Below are 22,629 nucleotides of genomic sequence, written 5' to 3'. Positions count from 1 at the left end.
GGTCACAGAGGTGGGTGTCGAGTAGGCAGATTCAGTACAGATCATAGAACAGTTTCGCTGAAAGCCACATCAGCTCTGAAAGCACCCCCAAGAGTGTCATGCAGGAAGAGAGTGTACTGAAGATGAGGTAGCGGTCCTGCAGATATCTGGGGTAAGTATGTTTTTCAACAGGGCTACCAAGGTAGATTGAGCCCTGGTGCAATATGACTCTTGGAGAGGGGCTAACCCTTGAGGCTTCGTAACAAGTTAAGATGCATCCCGTAATCCATCTTGGATAGTCTTTAGGTAGAGAGCGGCCGTTCTTTCATGCGTTTTGCAGTTGAGATAAAAAGCCTGGGTGAAGCCCTAAAGGACTTAGTCCTGTCGACATAAAAAGCAAGGGGTCTTCTCACATCAACTACAGGGAGGCTTGATTCTTCTCTCAAAGAATGAGGCTTGGGACAGAACACCTGCAGGTGAATCTTTTGGTTCACGTGGAATGATGTGGAAACTTCGGGAAGGAAGCAAAGGTGGGGATGCAGCATCACATTGTTGTGATAGAACGCCATATACAGTGGGTCAGCCATCAATGCTCCAAGCTCCCCTATCCTCCTGGGCGAGGTGATGGCTATGAGGAACATGGTTGTAAAGGACAGATGAAGGAGGGGACAGTTCGCCATAGGTTCAAATGGAGGTTTCCTCGGCACGCTGAGGACTAAGCTGAGGTCCCATGTGGAAGTTGGTTCCTTGACAAGAGGACAGAGACCTGTGATAAAACTCATCTTAGTTGGGTGTGTGAAAACTGAAAACCTGTCTACTGGGAGGTGGAAGACTGTGAGAGCTGCTAGATGAACCTTAATGGAATTCAGTGATAATCTTGAGGTTTTCAAATTGAACAGGTAATTAAAAATGTGTTAGACAAGACTCAAGAGGCGTTATAAATTGGGACTGCACCAAGATTGGAAGCATTTCCATTTCTACAGATACATTTTTCTTGTTCTAGGTTTTCTGCTATGAAGTAGTACCATTTATACTTCTGGGGAGCAGTCTTGATCTATACCAGAGAGCCATCTAGTATCCAGGCCTAGAGACGAAGTGCTGAAAGATTTGGATGAGTGATCGATCCCAGTTCCTGGGTGAGGAGATTCAGTGCCAAGGGAATATGGACAGGAAGTCACAGAGACAAGCGGATCAGCTCGGGGAACCACACCTGTCTTGGTCAAGATGGGGCTAAGAGAATGGCTACTAATTTTTCTGGTTTCAGTTTGTTCAAGACCTTGACCGGTAAGGGAGTCAGAGGATAAACGTAAAGCAGTATATGAGGCCAAAGATGGACTAGGGCATCTCCCTTAGAGTGGTGGCTGTGACTTCCCATTGAGAAGAATCGTCTGCACTTTGCATTTTGGATGGAACCCTGAGCAGCTCTTACATTTAGTGGGGATGTGAGACTCCCCAAAGATGTGTAGGCAGCTTGAATTTTTGTCACCATGGGGGAAAAGACCTATTGCAGGTCTGGCAGTGTTTGAAGCCTGGGGTCTTGGGCATAACCTGAACTCAAGGTTGTGGGTCGAGGTCTGAGAAAAGTCAATAAAGGCCCAGATTGAGCACCCAAAAAAAAAAAAAGGGGGGGAGGGAGGAATCTCATCCCCCAAAAGCACTAACTGTGCTAAACACTGGAAAAAATATAATAAAAACTATAAAAAAAAGAAAAAATGAATGACAGGTGTAGCAAGCCACAATGCTAGCTAAATGGACACCACAATGCTCTGTCTCAAGCTGCCGGCAGCTGAGAGGGAACTGCAGTTGTGATGGGTCTGCTCCTCCAGATATACCCTTGTGCTGGAGCACAGGGGTGCCTAGGGCCCAGGAGTAGGCACACCTACACAGTGGACAAAAATCACCAATCAAGAACACACAGATGTGTACGCATTCTCACGAGAAGCACCCATTGGGACACTACTTTAAGAAGAACAACAAATCCACAGGAAAGCCAGGCGGCACTTTGTGAGATATGGTTGGGAAAGTCCCAGGCTCAAACTCCAAATTAATTGCTGAGCATAGGTTTAGCAAGTGTATAGGCAAGACACCGTCCCCCTCACTGCTCTGGAAACACTGTATGGAGGACAGTAAATCTGGGCATTACCACTCCAGAGTGATTGTTTGCCAGTACCACGTTCAGGTTTCACAGTCCATGCATTATTCTATATCATTTCTCTATAGCTTTCTTCACTTTACCACTATCTGTACCGTACATCCCAATCCCACTGCACTTTCTCTTCTCATTTGATTGCTGAATGCAATGTCACAACCTGACCTCAAAATCAAATGGATGGTACCCATACACCTGACATCATCCAAAAAGAACAAGTGTAAAACTGGCCATCATATATTTTTGCATATATGTAACAATCTAAATATTCTGGTAAGCAGAGTAAGAATAAAATCAGCCATGTTGAAAAGGACTTCTTTTATGAGCTACCCCCTACATCACAAAAATTATTCTTCAAAGCAAAACACTGTGTCAACATTCACCTACCTAGTAAGCTTATCATTCTGTGGAGATGTAAGCAGGTCAGATGTGAAGTAGATCCAGCTACCCTGACCACAATTTAGCTGAAAAACCTTACGGTACGTATGGTCTGCTACTTATTCTGATAATTTTCTTCCCTAATGCCATTCACTGTACTATCATTCTAGTCTATGTTAATAATAAATTTACCAAAACAGAATCAAAACTACATACTTTTAATAATCCACAACAGAGGAAATATTTACAATTCAAAATACAATTATATAAAAAAGGGCCAGTTTCGCCCTGACTTCAATCCTGCACAACCACATTAAATTCAAATGAAGTGCTAAAGATTTAAGACAGGCCAGAATTTGGCCCATTACGCTCTTTTTGTCCTTCCACAGGATGGAAAGGGGCTTAAGAGCGATACAGTGCCAAGTTCAATTCCATTCCTATCAAAACCAGGACCTATTTTGACACATTTCCAGCTCAAAACGTCTGTGCAATTATTATTTCATTCTGCTTGGCAGGTCTAACTTTAGCCAAGTGGCCTAAAAAAAATGTAAGAGACAAAAACATTTCATCCTACAGATTCATTTCAGTCACTTGAAGCAAGAGGGGAAAAAACCCAAACACATACAAAGTGGGTTTGAGCAGCAGTGTTTTCAGGATCCATCAGTCAATATAAAGACTGTCATCCTTCACTCCCCCCCAGAATCTTGTTGTGAAGATGACTAGAGCTTAACCCCAAAACACAAGAACTTTATATCCTGCAGTTAAACCTCTAGTTGTTTGTTTGTCAAAATATGTAAAGTCATCAATCTATATTGACAATATATGTTCAGTCCTAATAATTACTAGCAGTCACTACTTATGAGAGTCTAATTCATTCAACACTGTCAGCTGGATCAAAAAGATGCAGCTAATTCTGAAATGAGACGTGACTGGTATTTGGAAGGGTTTTTGTTTTGTTTTTCCTAACAGCTTATCAACAACAACAGTTGCTATTCATATCCTTCCAAAACACTTCTTAGCAAATTGAGACACATTCTGATGCCAAAACCCCCAGCCACTCTGTAAGAGCTCAACTAACACTGATGAGAAATTTCAATGCAGAGATTTTTGCTTTTATTTCAAAATATTCACATGGTGCTGAATGATTAATGGCTAGGATAGGCAAGGAGCAACTAACAGTGAGAGAACTCTGTGCGGCTACGGCAAAGCTAATAAGAAACCTAACACAATACACTGGAACAAAGTGACCTCAGCAGAAGAGCTGGGTGTGGCAAACAGGTCAGGGAAGAGTTATGTTAGAAGCACTAACTCGCTTGAAGTTCAGAGCAGTTAACCATGGCTATAAACACATAGGGTATTTCATTTATGTTTTTTTTCCAAATGTTGGGCTGTTGGCTTCCTTTGAAGTAAAACCCTCATCCTTCACTGAGCTTTGTGCAACAGGGGCCCTTCACCCACAGGGAGTCTTGCTGAATTCCAAGGAGCTCCATGCAAGTGACAGAGTCTCCAGCATGGTGCTCACTGAAGGATCAGTGCCTAACAGGCTAGGGAAAACCATAGTTTAACACCCCTAAAAACATTGGCTAGACTGCCAGGCCAAAAAAAAAAAAAAATGCTCATCAGGATGTGTCTATGTCCAGATTCTCCAAAAGGTTTAAAGGCCACTGCTGAAAGAGTCTTCTGCAGGATAGGGGTAAATCTAAGGCTAAAGTCTACTCTTTGGTGTCTTTTTGTTCTGTTTGTACAGCACCTAGCACAATGGGGGAGGGGTTCCTCATCCATGACTAAGGCTCCTGAATGATGCAATAATACAAACAATAAACAACTATTATCTATAGATTCTTATACTGCACTCATTACTGTAGTATCCAAGTGATTTCCAGAGTGCAATAAGCAGTATGACTAACATCTGTCATGGGTTTGTTCTCTCATCCTCTCCCTAGGGGTAGAAGTGCACGCAGCTGAGCGTTTTATTTTGCATTGCATGTGCACATAAACACACACAGAGGGGTGTGTGTAGTGTGTGTGTGTTCGTGTTCGTTTGAAAAAGCCAGGTCAAAGAAATGCACCTTACACCTAAAGCTGAAGGTGGAGAAGTTTGTGATGGTCCTTAGTCACCGGACAAGTTCATTCCACAGTCTTGGGCCAGCCCCCAAGAGAAGTCTATCTCCTGCACAGATGAGCTATAACTGAGCAAAACAAAAACAAAGAAACCCTAGAACACCATTTAAAATATCATCATAATAATATTATAGAACTATTTAGAACTATCAAGTCTATCTGAAAGCTTGAAGTTTGCAAAAGCTGCTCATGATTAATTTCAGATTCTGGTAAATACATTCCTTGATGGAGATACCAGTGAAGCCTGTGAATTGTAATTAATGTCATACAACATAAAGTTTTCTGAAGTCTGCCAACAGCTATGAAAGTAAGATACACCGACGGACACACACTTATGTTTTAGTAGTTTTACCCAAGAGAAGACTATTTTGTTTTGCCAAGAATAAAAAATAGCAGACATTTGTGTGTGAGAGAGAGAGATCTGCAAAACAAATGGAGAAAATGTACTATTTCTGCAAAGCAGACCTCTATATGTTGGATTAATAAATATCTAAACAACTAACTTGCTACACTGAAGTCCACAAGTTGAAACAGGTTTAGACTGATACAAATGCATTCCCATCTTTGCCTGACATTATCCCTGCTCTCCACCAAAAGTGTTGTCATGACCCCTCAGGAAAAAAAAAAAAAGACAAAAGGAGGCAACTATTCCACAACTACATGCCTCATGCTGCTGCAAGAGTAAAGTGATTCAAAAATGGGAGTCTATACATGCTTTTAAAGCAAGTTTTCCCAAAGGGGAAGAGGTTCATTTGCAATTGCAATCAAATATTGCATAAGTAGAGAGAGAAAAAGATGGTGCAAATGCAGCATGAGTGTGCCAATGCTGCCCCACCTAACTGTCTTAGAGGCACCTTGCAGTAATTCAGGCTGCAGCACATTAACAATGACAAATGACGTACAGTGACTTTGTAGATGAAAGAAACTCTGCTTACTGGGGGGCAGAGTTAAACACATAAGCTCCACTCTTTCAGAGGCCCCTCTGATTCTTTGTGTCAGAAATCCCAATATGTGCTGTGTTTATTAACCACATATGCCTATAAGCCTATTCATGGACCTGCACATTTGGATGTTTGTATTCAATTTCTTAAGACATTCCCATTAAAAATAGCTTTAAGAAGAAAGAGAGAGCAGTTACTGCAGCTTTAATTTCAGCATCAAATACAGAGTATTGCAAAGGGGAAAAAAGTGTTATCCTTCTTCAAAATAAACGATGGTGAAGAAATCTGAGATATATTTTTATTCATTAAAAACAAACCGACATGATGAGCAACTATTTCCAGAATCAGGCATAGCCTAATCCATTCTCTGCCCTCTAGCATTTTGCCATTGAGTATTGCTAATGGCAAACAGCACAGAACAACTTGTTATATCATATGGCACAGAAAAGAAAAAACAGTACACACAAATGCTGAGGGTTCTTTACAAAAGGAATAAAATAAAATTTTAAAAAACCCCAAGAAACATACACGACATTACAAAACCACATTCTAGTCAAAACAGGATCTCTGTGCTATCATGTCAATGGTATACATCAATGGTTACGGACTGCTGAGGAGGGGAGGAGGAGGAAAAACAAATTAACTCTATGCAGAGATTCTCAAACCTTTTACCCCACGCTGCAGACCACATCTTAATAGAAAAATTCCCTGTGGACCACTTTCCCCACCCCCTTCTGACTCTATGGCCCACCTATTTCATTCATTTGTGATCCCATAGCATCCCTGTGGTAAATATAATTGCCTATGATGGAATAATATTAAGAAAATATTTAATGAATTTCTTAGCTGTCTCTTATAAAATTGAGCAGCTGGAAACAGAAGTGCCAGCACCACGTGACCAGCCTGCTCTCCGTGGGCGACCAGACACTACACTGTGGCACACCAACCACAGTTTGGGAACTTCTGTTCTAAGGATATGAACTTTGATGCAGTCCGTAACACAACACAGATGCGGACTATGGATACATCTGATCATCAGTTCTGAAGAAGCATCACCTGCCAAAATAACATAGGTACCTCTATTCTAAAACAGCAGGGAAGGTTGCTTCTCTTCCCTTTTCCAGGACAGTTTTCTCTACGACATACTGGAGAGTCTGGTCAGAGAAGTTACTGGACATAGACCTGATCCAGAACTCACTGAAGTCAATGAGTCTTTAATGGGCTTTGGATAAAGCCCCAGGAGAGCTTACTCTCTCTGCTTGGATTGGTGAGAACACCAATAGATCCTCTAATGGAAGACAAAGTTATATCTGTATACAATCCACCTACCTAATACATTAATGGCACTGTCAGTTTACATAAATAGGCATCTTCCCCACACTGAAAGCCAGCCACCTATGTATTAAATGTAATGTGAAGACAAGTAGCATGGTGGGAAAATGAGTGTGACAGGATCAGACCACAGCTGTTTCATGCACCCGAATGCTGAGGTTTTTTTGTCTCCATTGCTCTTCTGTTTTTAAAAGACGTTTTACTGCTAATGAATGACTTTTTTATTTTTAAAGAGAAGCTGACAATGCGTGCCTATATTCTGATGTTTGCTAGTTCCAGCACGCTAACCCAGAACAGGTTGGGCAGCTTATATATTAAGGGGGGAAAAGGTTAAAGCTAGATATGTGTTAAGGTGGAACTACAGCCAGCACAAAGACAGTGACAATGGTTTTCCTCCTCATTCTTTTAGGGCTTGTCTGTACTTACAGCACTGCAGCTGTACCACTTAGCGAAGACACTACCTACGCTGACAGGAGAGTTTCTCCCATCAGCGTAGATACTCCACCTTCCCAAGAGGTGGTAGCTATGTCTACGAGAGCCCTCCCGTCAACACAGCACTGCCTACAATGGGGGTTAGGTTGGTATAACTATGTCGCTCAAGGAGTGTAGATTTTCCACACTCTGGAGTTATGTAATTATACCGACAAAAATTGGTAGTGTAGATCAAGCTTCAGTGTCTTTTGTACTTCCCTATGACTCTTTTCAACTAGTGGTTAAGATTAACTTAAATACGTTAGTATACTGTGGCTGCACATTAGGGGTACTGCAGCAATATATATTCCCTCTCCTCTCCCCAGAGGATGTAAAGGTGTATGCCAACATGCAGAGATCATTCCCCATAAACTTCCACAACAGCCCACATTATCAGCACTTGGAACAGGTAAGGAAATAATACATTAATATACCACCTCATTAAAGGTCTGCAACATGACATATTGCCAGTTATCCTTAAAATGTTACATCTATAGCAAAATCCCTCAATGCAGGTGATTAAAGACAAAACAGCTTGCAAGTCCCAAAGATATTCTTAAATCTTTAGATTTTGTTCACCTGGAATTCTCTTTTCTTGCAGTCTTGTGTTAAAGACAGAGAGGAGGTAACTTTCTTGGGAAGGCAGAAAGCACCCCTACAGCAGAGGTTGCTCCTGGACAGGTATTTAGAAGATAAATAAAGGTCTAAAGGAGCCATGTGATCAGTGACTAGAATCTAATATGTCAAGTGGCATGTTCTCATTTGAACTGTTACATGAGAAACAAAGCAGCACTAAGCTATGCTGAATACATGCTATTATATGGACATATATGTTATTGCCTGTGATGAAATTGGTATTACCCCTGTACTGAAGACCATCTTCCCCCTTACACCCAAACCAGAAACCCAAACCTATCGTCAGCAGTGCACAAAAGTGTAAGAGTCTTAAAATGAACAAGACTAGATTTACATAAATTAGACGGTCGGAGACCACACACACACAGAGTAGATTTAGAGCACCCATGACTCACTTGTATGTTCAGGAACTGAAGAGGCCTGGAGATGCAAATATAATACTTCTAATTGTATATGCTTCAGTTCTCAAGAACAATGGAGTTAATTAATGGCATAGTATAAACCTTGACTCTGAACTTCCTTGCTTTTCTGGATTCTAATCAGACCCCAACATTAGTGTTTGTGTTAACTTTCTTCACAGCTCTTTAGTAATAATTGAGGAGGAGGAGAGGAATATTGGCAACAGCAGTGAGAAGAATATGACATGCCTACAATCATGACACCTCCCTAAAGCTCTTATGGTCCACTGAACTGTTGTGTGCTTGGATATGACTGACCATAACAGATCCTTCAGAGGCTCTATTTAATTCACACAACACTAAGCAATCACAAAAAGTTCACATTTCATATATTTTTTATGAGGAGTGGTTAATTAGTTCTTGGACTGGGAGACAATAAGCAAAACTTTCTGTTTGGGTGGGCGTGTTTTTAAAGAATAAACTCAGTTTTTAATGATTCTTGACCAGCAAGGTTTACAGTAAAAATATTGAGACCCAGTGGCACTAGCTCTTTCTGCTAAACTGGAGTTCACAAAACTGACAATTTTTCCTGTCCTTCACTAGGTGTCCAGTTACTCAGAACATAACGGCTGATAGTTTTAGTCTCCACCCAGTCCCTGCTTTCATTATATTTACACTGTATATTACTGAAAACACATTTTTAAATTAAAAAATATATATATCAAATTTGTTGTGTCTCCGTTTTCGGCTACAACTATAATTAAAATCATCTGTTACTTCAGAAGCAATTAGTTCTAACAGTGCAGTGGCCACCCCTGCTCAAGAACTATAGAATCTGCAAGTGCTGAAAGTCTTTCCTTTCTAATATGCTGATGTCACTGCACCTTGATATTGGCCAATTATCCTACATTCATGGTAAGATTGAGTTCAAGATCATGTCAGACATGACTTGTCCAACCAGCCCCACTCCTTAATTAGTTCAGTTTAAGGAACACTGTCCAGTTTTAATTTAATTCAAACCAAAACTTTTCAGGAGCTAAGCCAGGACTCCTCCTAGTGCATGAGCAGATCTAAAACTAAATAAAGAATCTAATGCAACGTTGTATCTATCTATTTTAAATGCACAAAAGTCAGGTAATTCAATACTGATCCTACAGAAAATATAATTTGACTGTTGCACATATAGTATTTTGTATGCTACTAACCTTTAATGCCTTAATTTGTTTGTGCAAAATGTCTGAATCATAGATGATGTGCAGAAAGCCCTGATACATATATTTACGTATTTTAAGGCTGAACTTCTCAAAATTACTTAAAGGTTTCAATGTCCAATTCCTATTAATTTTCCCTTAGGCAGTTCTGAAAAAGTGTCAACTGAATGCTGCTTTTACATAGTTTTTGCACTGTTTCCCCTTTTTACAAGGAAGAAAGTTTGACACTGTGCTTAATGTACAGCCTAAAAAAATTCCCTTCTCAATACACTGTCTAAAAATCAAACAAATATAGGACTGCATGTGTAATAAAATTGTACAGATTCTATCTGGACTCCACATATGCTGAGGTTGTATGCTATTTAGCGCACTGCATGTACAAAGCACACAATACATATCAGAAGGGATCCAGCCACATAATTAACATTGGAGGAATTCATGGGAAAGGATAGTTTGGTAAGGACATAAGGATGGTTTGGTAGGGTCATAAGGAGGGTCTGGCAGAACCAAAAGTTGTGTGCAAATACCTAAAGTATATGCACACTCACACATCTGCACCTGACGCACTATGTATGTTTAACACGAGTAAAGGCAATGTGATTTATGCTCGTGGACAGTAAGTGGGTCTCACTCATCTCTCAACTAACGACGAAATTACACAGCCCAATTTTAAATGTAGGCTGCTTTCAAGCTCTCAAAACATTCAAACACACAGAAGTGTTTCCGAAAAATGTCTTAATTGGAAGGCAGAACTGTATCATTCCCAACAACAAAAAGAGCCACAGTAATGATATAAACACACTTACCTTTTCAAGAAGATTGGGAAATTGTTTGCCACTGAAAAAAAACAACGCGGATGAAGATGGCTTCTTAACTAAAAGATTAAAAGAAGAACTGCCTTCTTTGGCCAGGAGTTTTTGTAACAGTTTGCCTCAGCACAGCTCCTGCTCTTCAACTTAAGTTTCAAGGTCTTTACTCATATGCACTGCATGGGAGAATTTTTGGTTGAAATACCTAGGTTATCCCACCCTTTTTTAGAAAACATGCCGTAGAATCTTTAAAAGCCACCAGAGACTGTCAAGAAAGGAGCCAATATGCATCAAACTTATCTTCTGACATTTATATTTTATTAAAGCGTCAAGTTTTATGGAAAGTTTGTCTTTGACAGACAGAAAAATGCCATTTAAAATAGATGGGTACAGACCATCCTAGACATGAAACTGGAAGAGGATCCAGGGCAGGATGACCTTTTATCCAGAAGGAACCATTCTGGGGAGGCCCTGGGGATAATTTTCAGCTTCTACATTTAGTCCTTAACAAGTTTTGCTTCTGCAAAACTTGGCCAGAGAATTAAGTCAGGCAAGCAGTTTTAGATACCCCAAGTTCCCTTGAAAAAAATAGCACCAAAAATACACCAGCAGAACAATTGTTTGTTCTGTTTGTTTTTGGGGGTGGAGGGGATAGGTTTGGGGAGCTACAAATTTCAATTTATTGTCAGAACCTGGGCCCAGAGAAGTTCCCAAGATTTTAATCTACTAATTATTGGATACACCAACACAACATACAGATAGGGCTAAAGTGACAGCATGGATTCAGATGCTCACATAACATTTATCTACTCCAACACTTATTCAGACTCTTCTTTAGAAAGGATTCTAGGCCACTATGGTTTTTGCTTCTACAGAAAGCTTTCTTTTACATGCACATTCTATTTACAACATTTACGCTGAAAACATGAAAGCATAAAGCTAATTCACTGTGAATGAGAGAAAAACTCTGCTTATCTTCTTTCAAGTACACATATATCTGGATCTGCATGCTCTGAACAGCAGCATCCTGTGTGCCCCATCAATTTCACCCCTGTTAAGGTAGCCTGCATTTTAAGGTTTATGTGTCTCAACCTTAGTACTGTTTTGAAAAATAGTTCTTTAGTCCTTTTCAAGAACACAATTAACAACAAACAACTTTACAGGGTTGCGTGTGTTTCATGGTACATACGAAATAATGGATCCCCTCGTCCCAGTGTTCCCCAGAAATAAATCCACATTTGAATAGGCAGCCTCCTGTGCTACTAAGAACCTCTTTTCTCTCTCATGGAATTCCACTCCCTGATAGACCCCAACGGATCCCCCCACGTCAACAACCCTCCTCCACCAAGAATAGCAGTGGGTCAGTGCCCCCTCCTTCCAGGTCTACATGCCATTCACGGTGGTTTCTTGAATGGAACAGCTCTTCCCGATGACCAGCAGTGCACCATCCAGTAGGGAGCTCCAAAGCAGCAGGACTTCATTTTGAGCAGCCTGGTAGCCATGAAGAGATCTTTCAAAGATGCCCTCCTCTCTCACTCAGTCCAGAGAACAGTTACAGTTCCACGCTTAGAATGCTGACCAAAAGTCATCTAGTTCAGAACATGAGGCCACGTTGCAACCTCTGTTTCAGAAGTGGTGCTAGGATGACCAGATGTCCCGATTTTATAGGACAGTCCCGATATTCGGAGCTTTTTCTTATACAGACACCTGTTACACCCCACCCCCATCCCGATTTTTCACACTTGTTATCTGGTCACCCTAAATGGGGCTAAAACCATGCTTTTTTCCCCTATGCTTGCAGCACCGGTTCGGCTCTATTTGTGGAGAGAGAGTGTAGGATCCAGGAGGATGACAGAGTCAGAACTTTAAGAAGGCAGAGGCTGACTCATTCATAAAAGAAACGTAAGATTTATTTGAAGGTTGAGAAGGATAGCCTCCATACATCAGGCAAGAAATGTATACGCCAGGCTGCAGATCAGGGAAGCTAGGACAGCTTTAGAGGGACAAAAGCTAGACAGCTATGAAAAAAAGATTAATGGGGCTAGGTACGAATTAATCTTAGAAAAGCAACAAAAAACATTAATTGTACTTTATATGCACGGCATTCACGTTTTTGTAGATTTTTTTTTCTTTCAATAGATTTTAAGTAAATACAATATTAGGTGGCAAGACTCCCAAATGCAGGGCAAGTTACCTTTTTCCTTCTACAGCAGGTCCACAAATTATTGATCTATTAGGTATCACTAGCTCCCCCACTCTGTGAGATATCCCAGCATGGCCACTGCTCCTGATATCACACGTACCACTGGTTTTGGCCAATAGGAAAATAAGTCTAATTCTTTTCCACTTTTCACATTTTTGTCAAATTATTGTTATTTTAGCATAAAACATTAAAAAGAAAACTAGAAAAATTGTGCAATACTGGGGGAAAGAGACTTGTCGTCCCGTGTCGTGTCCCCCCCCCCGACAGGCCGCAGGTACTGGTATCATCTGAGGAGTGCCTGGAAGAGCTTCTCACCAAGAGAGAGCCAGCAAGTCATAGTGCATCTTTGCAGGGCAAACCTGACATAGAAGCATATTTTGAATGTAATGTGATGAACCGGACCTTGCTCATTTGTGGCCTGTTAGACTTGATGTTACAGTTGTGTTTGAAATACACATGAAAGAATTTACCTTGGACCGCCTTTAACTAGAAATACCTGGTTTTGACAGATGTACCCAATGTGGAAAATAAACATTTTGATATTGAGTGCATTATAGCGCCACACAATAATTTCTCTTCACATTTATCATCTGTCTGCTTGCTCTCTAACATCCTGGCTTGATTTTCTGAAGTCTTCTAAAATGTACTATCATAAAACAGAATGTCTAAAACATACCAGGTGCAATCCTGCCCTCACTGAAATCACTGGCAAAACTCCCATTTACTTCAATAGGGCCAGGATTTCACCCTATAGGTAGTCTTCTGCAACGATACACTCACTGTACAGACATAGTCTGAGACTTCTGCAACATTCATTGAGCTGCTGCAGTCTGAAGTTGTGCAGTGAAATAAGAACCTTTAAAAGATGTATTAGTTTTTAAGTTTAGTGTCTCGAACCCATACCCAGATATATGGACAAACACTTGATAATGGAAATGCCCTTTATAGGAGTCTATTCCTGGTATCTGGATAGACCCATGCCATTTGGCTTAAAAGAAAAACCTCACAACAAATGTAAAGCATTCTTATTAGTTTTGATACATTTATTTCCTTTAGAGAAGTCATTTCTTTAGTAACCACGGCCTGCATTCTGGCTGATCTGCCCTTCTGGAGGGATCAATTTTAAACAGAACAGTTCAGGTACAACACATGACCTCGCAAAAGAATGACAAGATGTGCCCACTGTGAATCCCAGCAGTGAGATAAGCATGTGGGCTGGGAATCTGAAGTACCATCTCACCCCCTAGGGCAATCCCTCCTGCTCAGCAATGAGGCACATCAACAGAGCAGTGCTGGTAAGCAAGCACTTCTGCTTTCACTGTACCCATTCTATGTTAGATCAAGGACCATCAGGTCTGTCAATGCATCACCTTTCATGGGCACTAAAACAAGCAGCAGACAGCATAAAATGAAAGAGATTAGGTGTTCTAATACCTGTATGCTTATCAGGAACATGTTTCTATTCCGGAGCCTAATTTTCCCTGAATTTTTACTTTTTTTTTTTTTAAAATTACTTTAGAGAAATTATAGGTAACTTTTAAATGAGCATTTTCCTGTTCCGACTGGCCAGGCAAGCTGCATCTTAAGAAACAGAACTTCTACCTGAAAATCAGAAACTTGGTTCTAGTCACACCAATGACCTCATCTTTGTTCTCACTGGAGAAAACGATGGGACATGCTGAACATAAAGCTAAAAGGATGGCAAACCCTCAACATTTGACCCCAGGTTTGGGAAATGGATATAAACAAAGCAGAGAATGCTAAAACATTGGAGCTCAAGTTCTCCCCCTCCAATGCTGCCAGTCACAACACCTTGGACTCAAAATAATCCTGCCTTTGCCACTGCAGGGAGCATCACGTCAGATTCGCAATTTGTGAGAGACATGGCTGAAGTCAACATACAGGAAAATGTTGGTATAGCATAAAACAAAATGAACGACCTGAATGCTCCCACTCTGTCCAGCTTAAGAGAGAAGATGGTTCCTCTATTGGCATCACATTCGACAGAAAGAGAAAATGTAACCCTGCAAATATGCACACAGGTTTAAGTTTATATGTCATTTGAGTGTATCTAGTGTTACACTAGGGGCCCAATTTTTTTCCTACATTTCAGCAGCCAAATACACAGTTAGGTGCCTTAATGCCAACTGCATTCAAGTTTGGAAACTTAGTTTTTCCATGTTTAAACATGAGACTTCCAGCAATGGGTTTACAATGCATTTACAATACAACTCCACCACCCAATAAATCTCTTGCAGCACAGAAACTAGAATCGGGGCAACTTTGATTACCAGTCTGCTACAATGGCTACCAATTTCACTCAGCTGAAGCTGGTATCTCTCTTTTCGTACTTTCCCCCTTCCAATCAGAAAATTATACAAATCACGCAGATACAGATGCAAAAATATTTTCATTTTACAATATATGTTTTAAAACTGGATACATATCATGCAAAGAAAATAAAACAGCAAGAAAAGTGTCAAAGAAACACTTGCAAAATACTTCTCTATGCTCTACCTTTGCCTAACTGAAATCACTCTTTTAAACCCAACTTTACAGCACTGCCTACAAAAAAAAAAAAAAAGGTTGCGTACACTCAACCCAAATAAAAAAAGACAAAATCATACTCCAGAAACCCCTCACAGAACTAGCCAGAGGTGCACCTGCTACCACGGTAGGCACTTTGCTTATATCACTTCCCTTTCCCCATACCTGTCTTTTGTGGAGTTAGTTTGTAGATTGTAAAGTCTTTAATACAGGGAATTAATCTTCTTAAGAATTTGGAGAGTTCTTAGCATATTTAGGTGTTACAACAATACAAATGAATGAAGTAATTGTGTGGGACAAAGATATGGGTGTGATTAAGTGGTTGCTTCCTCAGTCAACAACAGTATGTATCATTATACATTATAAACTAAACTGTATTAACTTTTAGCTTTGACAACTTGTTATAGATCTAGGAAGTAAACTGACTAGAGCATCCAAATGTTTAAAAAAAAAAAAAAAAAAAAAAAAAAAAAAGGACAGGCCAAAGAAGAAGCCCCTTACTGATGACATTTATTTAACTACCCAATGAACCCACAAATCACACAGGTGTCTAAATGAAACATCTTGATTCTGGCAAATGGGAGATCTGCAAAGTAAAAGGCTGGTTGTTGCACGTTTAAAATTTGACCTTATATGTTATTCCTTAAGAGCCATCTATTTGACAACCTAACCCCTGCGACACCTAAACAAAGAAAGCACAGATAGTATCGTACCCATACTTGATTGTGTGTGAAGAGCTAAGAACCCCATCCTCAATTCTTAAATCATCCTAAAATTCAGCATTCTGGCTGTCCTTGGAAATTATTGTGACACAGAGCAGCATATTATTACACACCTTCTTTGTTTCTCTCTCAGCAATAATGCACTATTCATAATCCATACTTCCTTGCCCAAGTAAGAGCCTTTTCCTTACTTGACAGTCCCGCCAAGGAAACATAAATAGCCCCCCATTCCACAATCTTTTCCACGCTCCTGTGTCATGATTAGCACTCACCTGTGCATGTTCCCATTGGTGGTGAAGGATTGTCCACATACTGAACATTTATAAGGCCTTTCACCTGAGTGCACCAGCATGTGGCGATCAAGGGAGCTTGCAGAGCTCAGAGACTTTCCACAGATGCTGCAGGAATGATCTGTCCCTCCAGTGTCAGTGTTATGCTAAAGAAAGCAATGATTTTCATTGAATTCCTCCTATGTATTGCTGATGAAATATCAGAGAACTGTAACAGCTTAAAAGTAGTTATGGTTTTGGGTTTTTTTTAAAAGGCTACTTAGTAAGGTACCCTATGGTAAAGGTATGCCTTATATGCTTTTCTTTTCATTAACCCCTTCACTGTCACAAAAACACATCAGGAATGTCTGGCTGATGTAGGCCTACTGTGCTGTGCAACACATCCAGCACATTCACTGTAGAGTGCAATACAGGACGATGAAAAGGGATCCAGACAAACAGTTGAAGCAGGCATAGGGGGCAGAGGGGGGAAGGATATTTTTAAACTGGAAAGATCGTTTTAAAATGTTTATGCTTGTTTGTTTGTTTGTCACGAAGGTGTCAATTTACATTTATTCAAAATGAGCATGTGACAAAGTTTAGAGCAATATTCTGCCATTGGATGGACACTAGATTTTTAATTGCTACCTACGTACCTTTGAAGGCAGAATCTGACCCTTAGTTATCAACACCATGTGCCTTACAAAATATACATGAGGATCTTTACACAGGCTAAAATCAGTGTGATATGATGTTGATGATGATAATAATTAAACTATATGTTTTAGTATAAAAGGGAAAACAAACACATTTATCCAATGGACACAAGAAAGTGAACCATGCCCTTAATGTCCAAAGTAGATCTCTTTTTGTTCCTTATTATGAAAAAAGACAAAAGCACCTGCACAAAGTTACCTACATTAAAAAAAGAAAAGCAGGCGGAGGACATATTTAGCACCACAAAAAAGGTGCTGTTTGCAAAGTCACTTCTTTGCTTAGCTTCCCAAAGTTGCTGCACTCTGCACAGGACAGACGCACTTCAATGCCAGCCTGATCTAATAGCTCCTGTATTCATGGTCCTAAATTTGCCTTGATGCTGAAGGTGACTGTGGTGAAACAGACAAGAAGCAGCACACATCTTGCTAATGGAAATCTTTTTCTGAATCCTCACATTACTTTAAGCTTCACAGAAGAGGAAACATTTCATTGCTTTGGACACTACCAAAGGCTGGGGGTAGAGGGAAGAAAAAAATCCCTACAAAATTTGTGCATTCCAAAAAAAATTTAGAATATGAAGGCACAAATATGTACATGAAAAGTGAAGGACTTTTCCTGAAGGATTTCTGGGTTTGGACAAGGAATCATTTTTATTACTGAATAATGGATCTCTCCCCAAGTCACTGCAATAATTATTAAGACAAGCAGTCTGCATACCTGACGAATGTGCATAGTTAGCTGGTGCTGTGTAGTGCAAATCTTCTCACACAGAGGACAGGTATAGGAAGACTTCTCTTCTTTTGTTTCCTGTAAGAAAAAACACACAAACATAAAGTAGAGAAACCCAAAAGCTAATACCACAACTATTGATGGGGACTATAAGCAAGAAAGCATAAAAACACCTCTCAAAGAAAAGAACAGCTGGTATTTATACAAGTATCATCCTGAAAGATCCCTAAAGGAAGCTTTTAAAAAATGTACAAATATGGGTCGCTTCACCTACCACAGAAATGCAGCAGCTGTTTAAAACAGCTCACAGCAACTCTGCAACAGCAGTTTGGGACAGAAAATGAAGGCAACAATTGTGACCAACTGAAACTGACAGAAGGAATTTAGGTGAGTAGAGAGAGTGTAATTACTCAAACTGGAAGTTGGCCAGGATGTGAAGGTTGCCCCACTAATCTTCCAACAAGGACCAATGGGATCTTTAATAAGCACAAGTCATAAGGGCCTAACATTTTACATCTCATCTGAATGACAGTTCAGGAGGGCGATACCCTTAACACAATATTGAATCTCTGCTTCACTACTGACACAGAGGGAAGGGCTGAATCACCAACACCACTTTTTAGAGCATTTTGTGTTTTCCCTGGAAGTATCTCATCCTCATACAGGCCAGATCCAATCCTTTTTAAGCTTGCAAGATCTGATGAAATTGTAGCCTTAAAGATGTAATTATGCAAGAGTGTAAGCAACACAAAAAGAACATAAAATGGATGGTATTCATCTTTCACACTGGTGAGAACAAGAGTAACTATAGTCAAGAATAAGAACAGTGAGAGTGGGGAATCCAGCCCTACATTTTTAAGTATGCCCTTGAGATACTGACTCAACCCCCAAGCTAAGGGTGCAACAGGACTCCGAATGGAATCAAATTAATTTCACTTAATTGCCCAGGATTGCTGTTAAGTGACAAAAGGCACATCCATCTCCAACACTCCACAGGAGCACTGTGTGCTGTTATTACCTGAGCCTCCAAATAAAAAGCAAGAGACTGTCCAAGACTGAAAACTGAACATGGCTTTTCTGAAGGACAGTGCAGATCTCTACCAACCAGGAAGACCCAATGTTTGTTATTTAAACCCTTGGTAACTCAAGAATACACAAAAATAATCAGTGTCACAGATGGCAAGTATCATGTTTATACTGAAAAGGTATGTTCTGCTTGAAGTTTCTTGCGTGCTATTTTAAGTATTCTTGGTTTAATAATGAAAAGAGATGAATAGCTCCTCCATCAGAGATACTGTGTATGTGTCTGTACCCATTCATTTCCTCTTTCTAAAAAGCTCCCAGGAAGTTGTCAAATAAAAAGAACTGTTTCCAGAATGTACGACCAACACATGAAAGGAGCTTGCCCTTCTCACTGAAAAGTGGATGGCTAAAATCCCTTACAGTTAAGTACTATAGAATTTAAAAAGGGATGATGCCAATCAGGTGCTAGGGAAATTATTCTGAAGTCCTATATTCTGAACTGAATAAATCAACAACCTTCTGTAGTGGGTTTTTTTTTTGTTTTTTTTTTTTTTTTTTGGGGGGGGGGGGGGGGGGGGGGGTGGCGGGGGAACGACGGACAGACCATATCTTACAGACGGGAATATAATAATTTCTCTACTAAATTCTACAGAATTGTTAAAAAAGGATGATTATTTTCTATTAACTTCTAATAAGACTTTTCTATATGGATAAATGGCCATTTTTTTCACATCTTTTCAGCCTAAACAAAAACAAAGAAACAAAAGAGTAAACAATACACTGATCTCAAATCTAAAAAGTATGAGACATGCAATCTAATTTGCAATGGTTGGCCTTTTTTGCCTTCTTCCCTACATATAAAAATCCTCCCACTGTTTATAGATCTACTGCAAAGAGCTCTCTAAAGTAGATCTCACTATAGTCCCTGAATATAGGCCAAAGCCTCACGTTCTTGTCATTTACAAAATACTAGAAGGCAAAAACATTAGCAGGCAAATGAAAAAAACCATTTCTATGAAATTTGTACATCCCCAAGAAAGCTGACCAAATCTGTGCAGTAGTACATATTACATGTGGAATATATATGTAATTAAAATACACATACTCCTCTCCACAGATGTTAACTTTACTGCACACACCAGTTTGTGAAGGAACGTTCAGCTCCAATTATGCTAGAGCCCTGTTAAAGTTGGCTCAGGGCTGAGAGAACAAACACACTGTGCTGTGAGGAAAATCCCTGCAGCTGTGCTGACAGTTTAGATGGTGTTTAATCCCCAGAGCATATCTGTGAAATTATCAGACTACTTATTTTTCCTTTTTAGCTAAGGATACAGTTCTACATGATGCAATTGTTTTGAAGGCTGCTTTCTAGACTGCTTGCTCTTTGAATCAGCAAATTAACAGAAGATAGAGTAATTACTGGTTCACCTTGAAGCAAAGATCAGATACACACCATAGCTCAGCCAGAGCTGATTAGTATTGACTCTGGGGTTTATTATTAACTAAAACCCAAACTTTCTCCAGTGCTCACACAGTACATACTGCATACCATAATACAGGTCAACCAAATCAAGGGTGGCTAAAGGAGGAATTCTGTTGACTGACTCAATACAGGCAAAAAAGTTTAGCATCCCTTCTATAAAAACAGCATCGCTGAAGATTTTAAAATGCAACACTAATCTGACCTGTGGCAGTCATGCTGGGGAAAAAGTACTTCCTGAACTGAAAGATAAAATTAGCAGCTCATGTGTGAACTACACCGTCTTTAATAAAGCAACTTGGCACTGCCCTTCTGCACCCAACTGATGGCAAATCTTTTTAGGAGTTTTGCATTAGCTTGATTTGTTTTCTTGTTTTTCTCCCTTCTTCTGTCTCAAAAGTGCCTGAAGTCTCTTTGTAGCATCTTTTCTTCAGGAGAAAATAAACGAAAAGTTGTAACAGATGAGGATTGATGTGAATGCGGGTTTAGGAGACTTTAGACAGACCATAGCCAAGATAAAGGCAGCATCATAAACAGAACCATAGACTTGGGACAAGGATTCAGGGAATATAACAAAGAGACACAGAAAACCAGATAAATTCGGTTTCCCTTTTACTTTAATTGGGGGAGGGGTTGGGAGGAGCATTCTGACCAGAATTCAGATCTATATTTGCAATGCACTGCAACAATTCACGACTTTTAATCTGCTTTGCTACAAGTAGAAATTTGCTGCATAGGGAGTTGCTATAGTCAGGCTACAAAACAGACTGATGCAAACTTAATATTGCACTGAGATCCTGTCAATTCCGTTTTTCCAGTGATAAGCATTTACCCCATTGGTGGTAACCTATCTCCACCTAAAAACAAATCCGCTATTTTATTAACTTATTTATTTATTTTTACACTGTAAGAATCCCTCTTAATCCTGTCACATTTACTCTCTTGAGCTTCCCTTGATCCAATGCCCATCGAAATATCAGGTGGAATAAAGGTCAGCAACTCTAACAAACTCTCCTGAAGCCAAATCACGTGGTGTCCTAAGAGCAGACAGCTGTGTAGTAGCCCTGCCACTGACACCAGTCTGAACAGCATACTTCTACTTAATGCAATGAAACCAAGGAGCCCAAGGCAACCTCGGGCTGTGAACATTATTAGCGGGCAAATCTTCATGACAGCTGTTAGATAATACACTCCCATGAACACACTTGTCTTTATATCACCCTGACATATTTTTCTTTTCAATTAATGTATTTTTTGCTGAGAGGAAATAAAATCTAAGCCAAATCAGAAGCCCTTTATCTGAAAGACTAGTTTGCAGGCTATTAATAAATTGCTTCAGGAACATCACATAAATAACACAGTGCTGTCTGATACAATTCTCTTCTTTATGTTGGTATTGATACAGTGCCATCAACTGGTAAATGTGATAAATTTGATCAACCTTTACACATTTGCATTATATTATGCAGTAAGTCTATGTACTTATTTAAAAAAAGAAAAAGAGCAGCAAAGACTATACCACAAGGGACGACCTGTACTGGTAGAAGGATGAACTAAGGCCCTGACTGAGCAAAGCATATAAGCAAAGGTAATTAAATTGGAATACTCACATGCTTACAGTTAAGCATGTGTTTAAGTGCTTCACAAGATCAATGTACAAATGACAAGGTCTTTTCCAGCTCAGATTTTTATGATTATTCTGTAAAAAGTCACAAACCACACATGGCTTTGCAGTGCATTTCAGCTGATGCCAGAATGTATTATTAAATTAACTCTTTTCCTCCACTGTGCAACTATCTCACCCACTGTATGCTTGGAATTAGATACCTGGTTCCTCCTGCCAATCCGATTTGGTGCAGGAGACTTTGATGGGGACTTGATATTTTGAGAGTTCCCGCCATTTTCAGCGATCTTCCCCACACTCATTACTGCTGACATCATGGCGTCAATGGAGGACAAATCTGTACCTTCCACACTGTTTGGTAAAGTTGATGTCTTGTAATTGTTTAAGCTTGTGAGCTGCTTCTCTGGAATTGTAAACAAAAAAAGTTGCTGAGATTATCTGTTGGAGAGCTAATGGTATGCTCAGCAGCATGTAGCTGATGGAAGAGACATGGTCCGTGCCTCAAAGAATTCACAACTGTGTGGTCAGAAAAAGTAAAAAACAATAGTTCATAACAGCTTGGGGTCCTTTAATTAACAGGAAAGCGACTAAAGTTCTGGAAAGCATAAGCCAAATTGCACATTTTTCTTCGAATGCTCTGTTCATGTGAACTTGATTTTCAAACCCCTCAATGTAGAATGGTCAATAATCCTGAGTTTAAATCAGATTTAGTTTAATTCTCTTGTCATAGTGCAGCACCTTGTGTAGAATCCTGTGACCATAGCGAAAGGCTGGAGCACTGCTGATGAGCAGGTGCGCTTACAAACACACTGCCACTGGGGTGAGTAGGTGTTTTGGGGAGTATTACATCAAGGTATAAGAAGTGCAATGTAGAATACACATAGAAAATT

The 22,629-nt window shown here is 39.9% G+C and overlaps 1 protein-coding gene across 8 annotated transcripts in view; it reads right to left on the bottom strand.

Annotated features, from left to right (window-relative positions):
- Positions 1-22,629, bottom strand: part of RREB1 (ras responsive element binding protein 1) — a 145,492-nt gene that overhangs the window by 57,303 nt on the left and 65,560 nt on the right. For 6 of the 8 annotated variants that reach the window (XM_067562638.1, XM_067562632.1, XM_067562635.1 and 3 more), the window contains 4 exons: positions 21,943-22,142; positions 17,601-17,690; positions 16,170-16,333; positions 14,569-14,652 (listed from right to left, as the gene is read on the bottom strand). In XM_067562638.1, coding sequence (XP_067418739.1) covers positions 14,569-14,652; positions 16,170-16,333; positions 17,601-17,690; positions 21,943-22,056 — 452 coding nt within the window. In that variant the 5' untranslated portion in view covers positions 22,057-22,142. The remainder of the gene's footprint in view (positions 1-14,568; positions 14,653-16,169; positions 16,334-17,600; positions 17,691-21,942; positions 22,143-22,629) is intronic. The other 2 variants (XM_067562633.1, XM_067562636.1) reach the window with 1 other exon arrangement.

Source organism: Emydura macquarii, unplaced genomic scaffold, assembly GCF_026122565.2.
Source record: "Emydura macquarii macquarii isolate MOO-44397 ecotype Brisbane River unplaced genomic scaffold, CSIRO-AGI_Emac_v2 contig_2452, whole genome shotgun sequence".
Classification (NCBI taxonomy): domain Eukaryota; kingdom Metazoa; phylum Chordata; order Testudines; family Chelidae; genus Emydura; species Emydura macquarii.
This window is presented reverse-complemented; position numbering and strand designations above follow the sequence as displayed.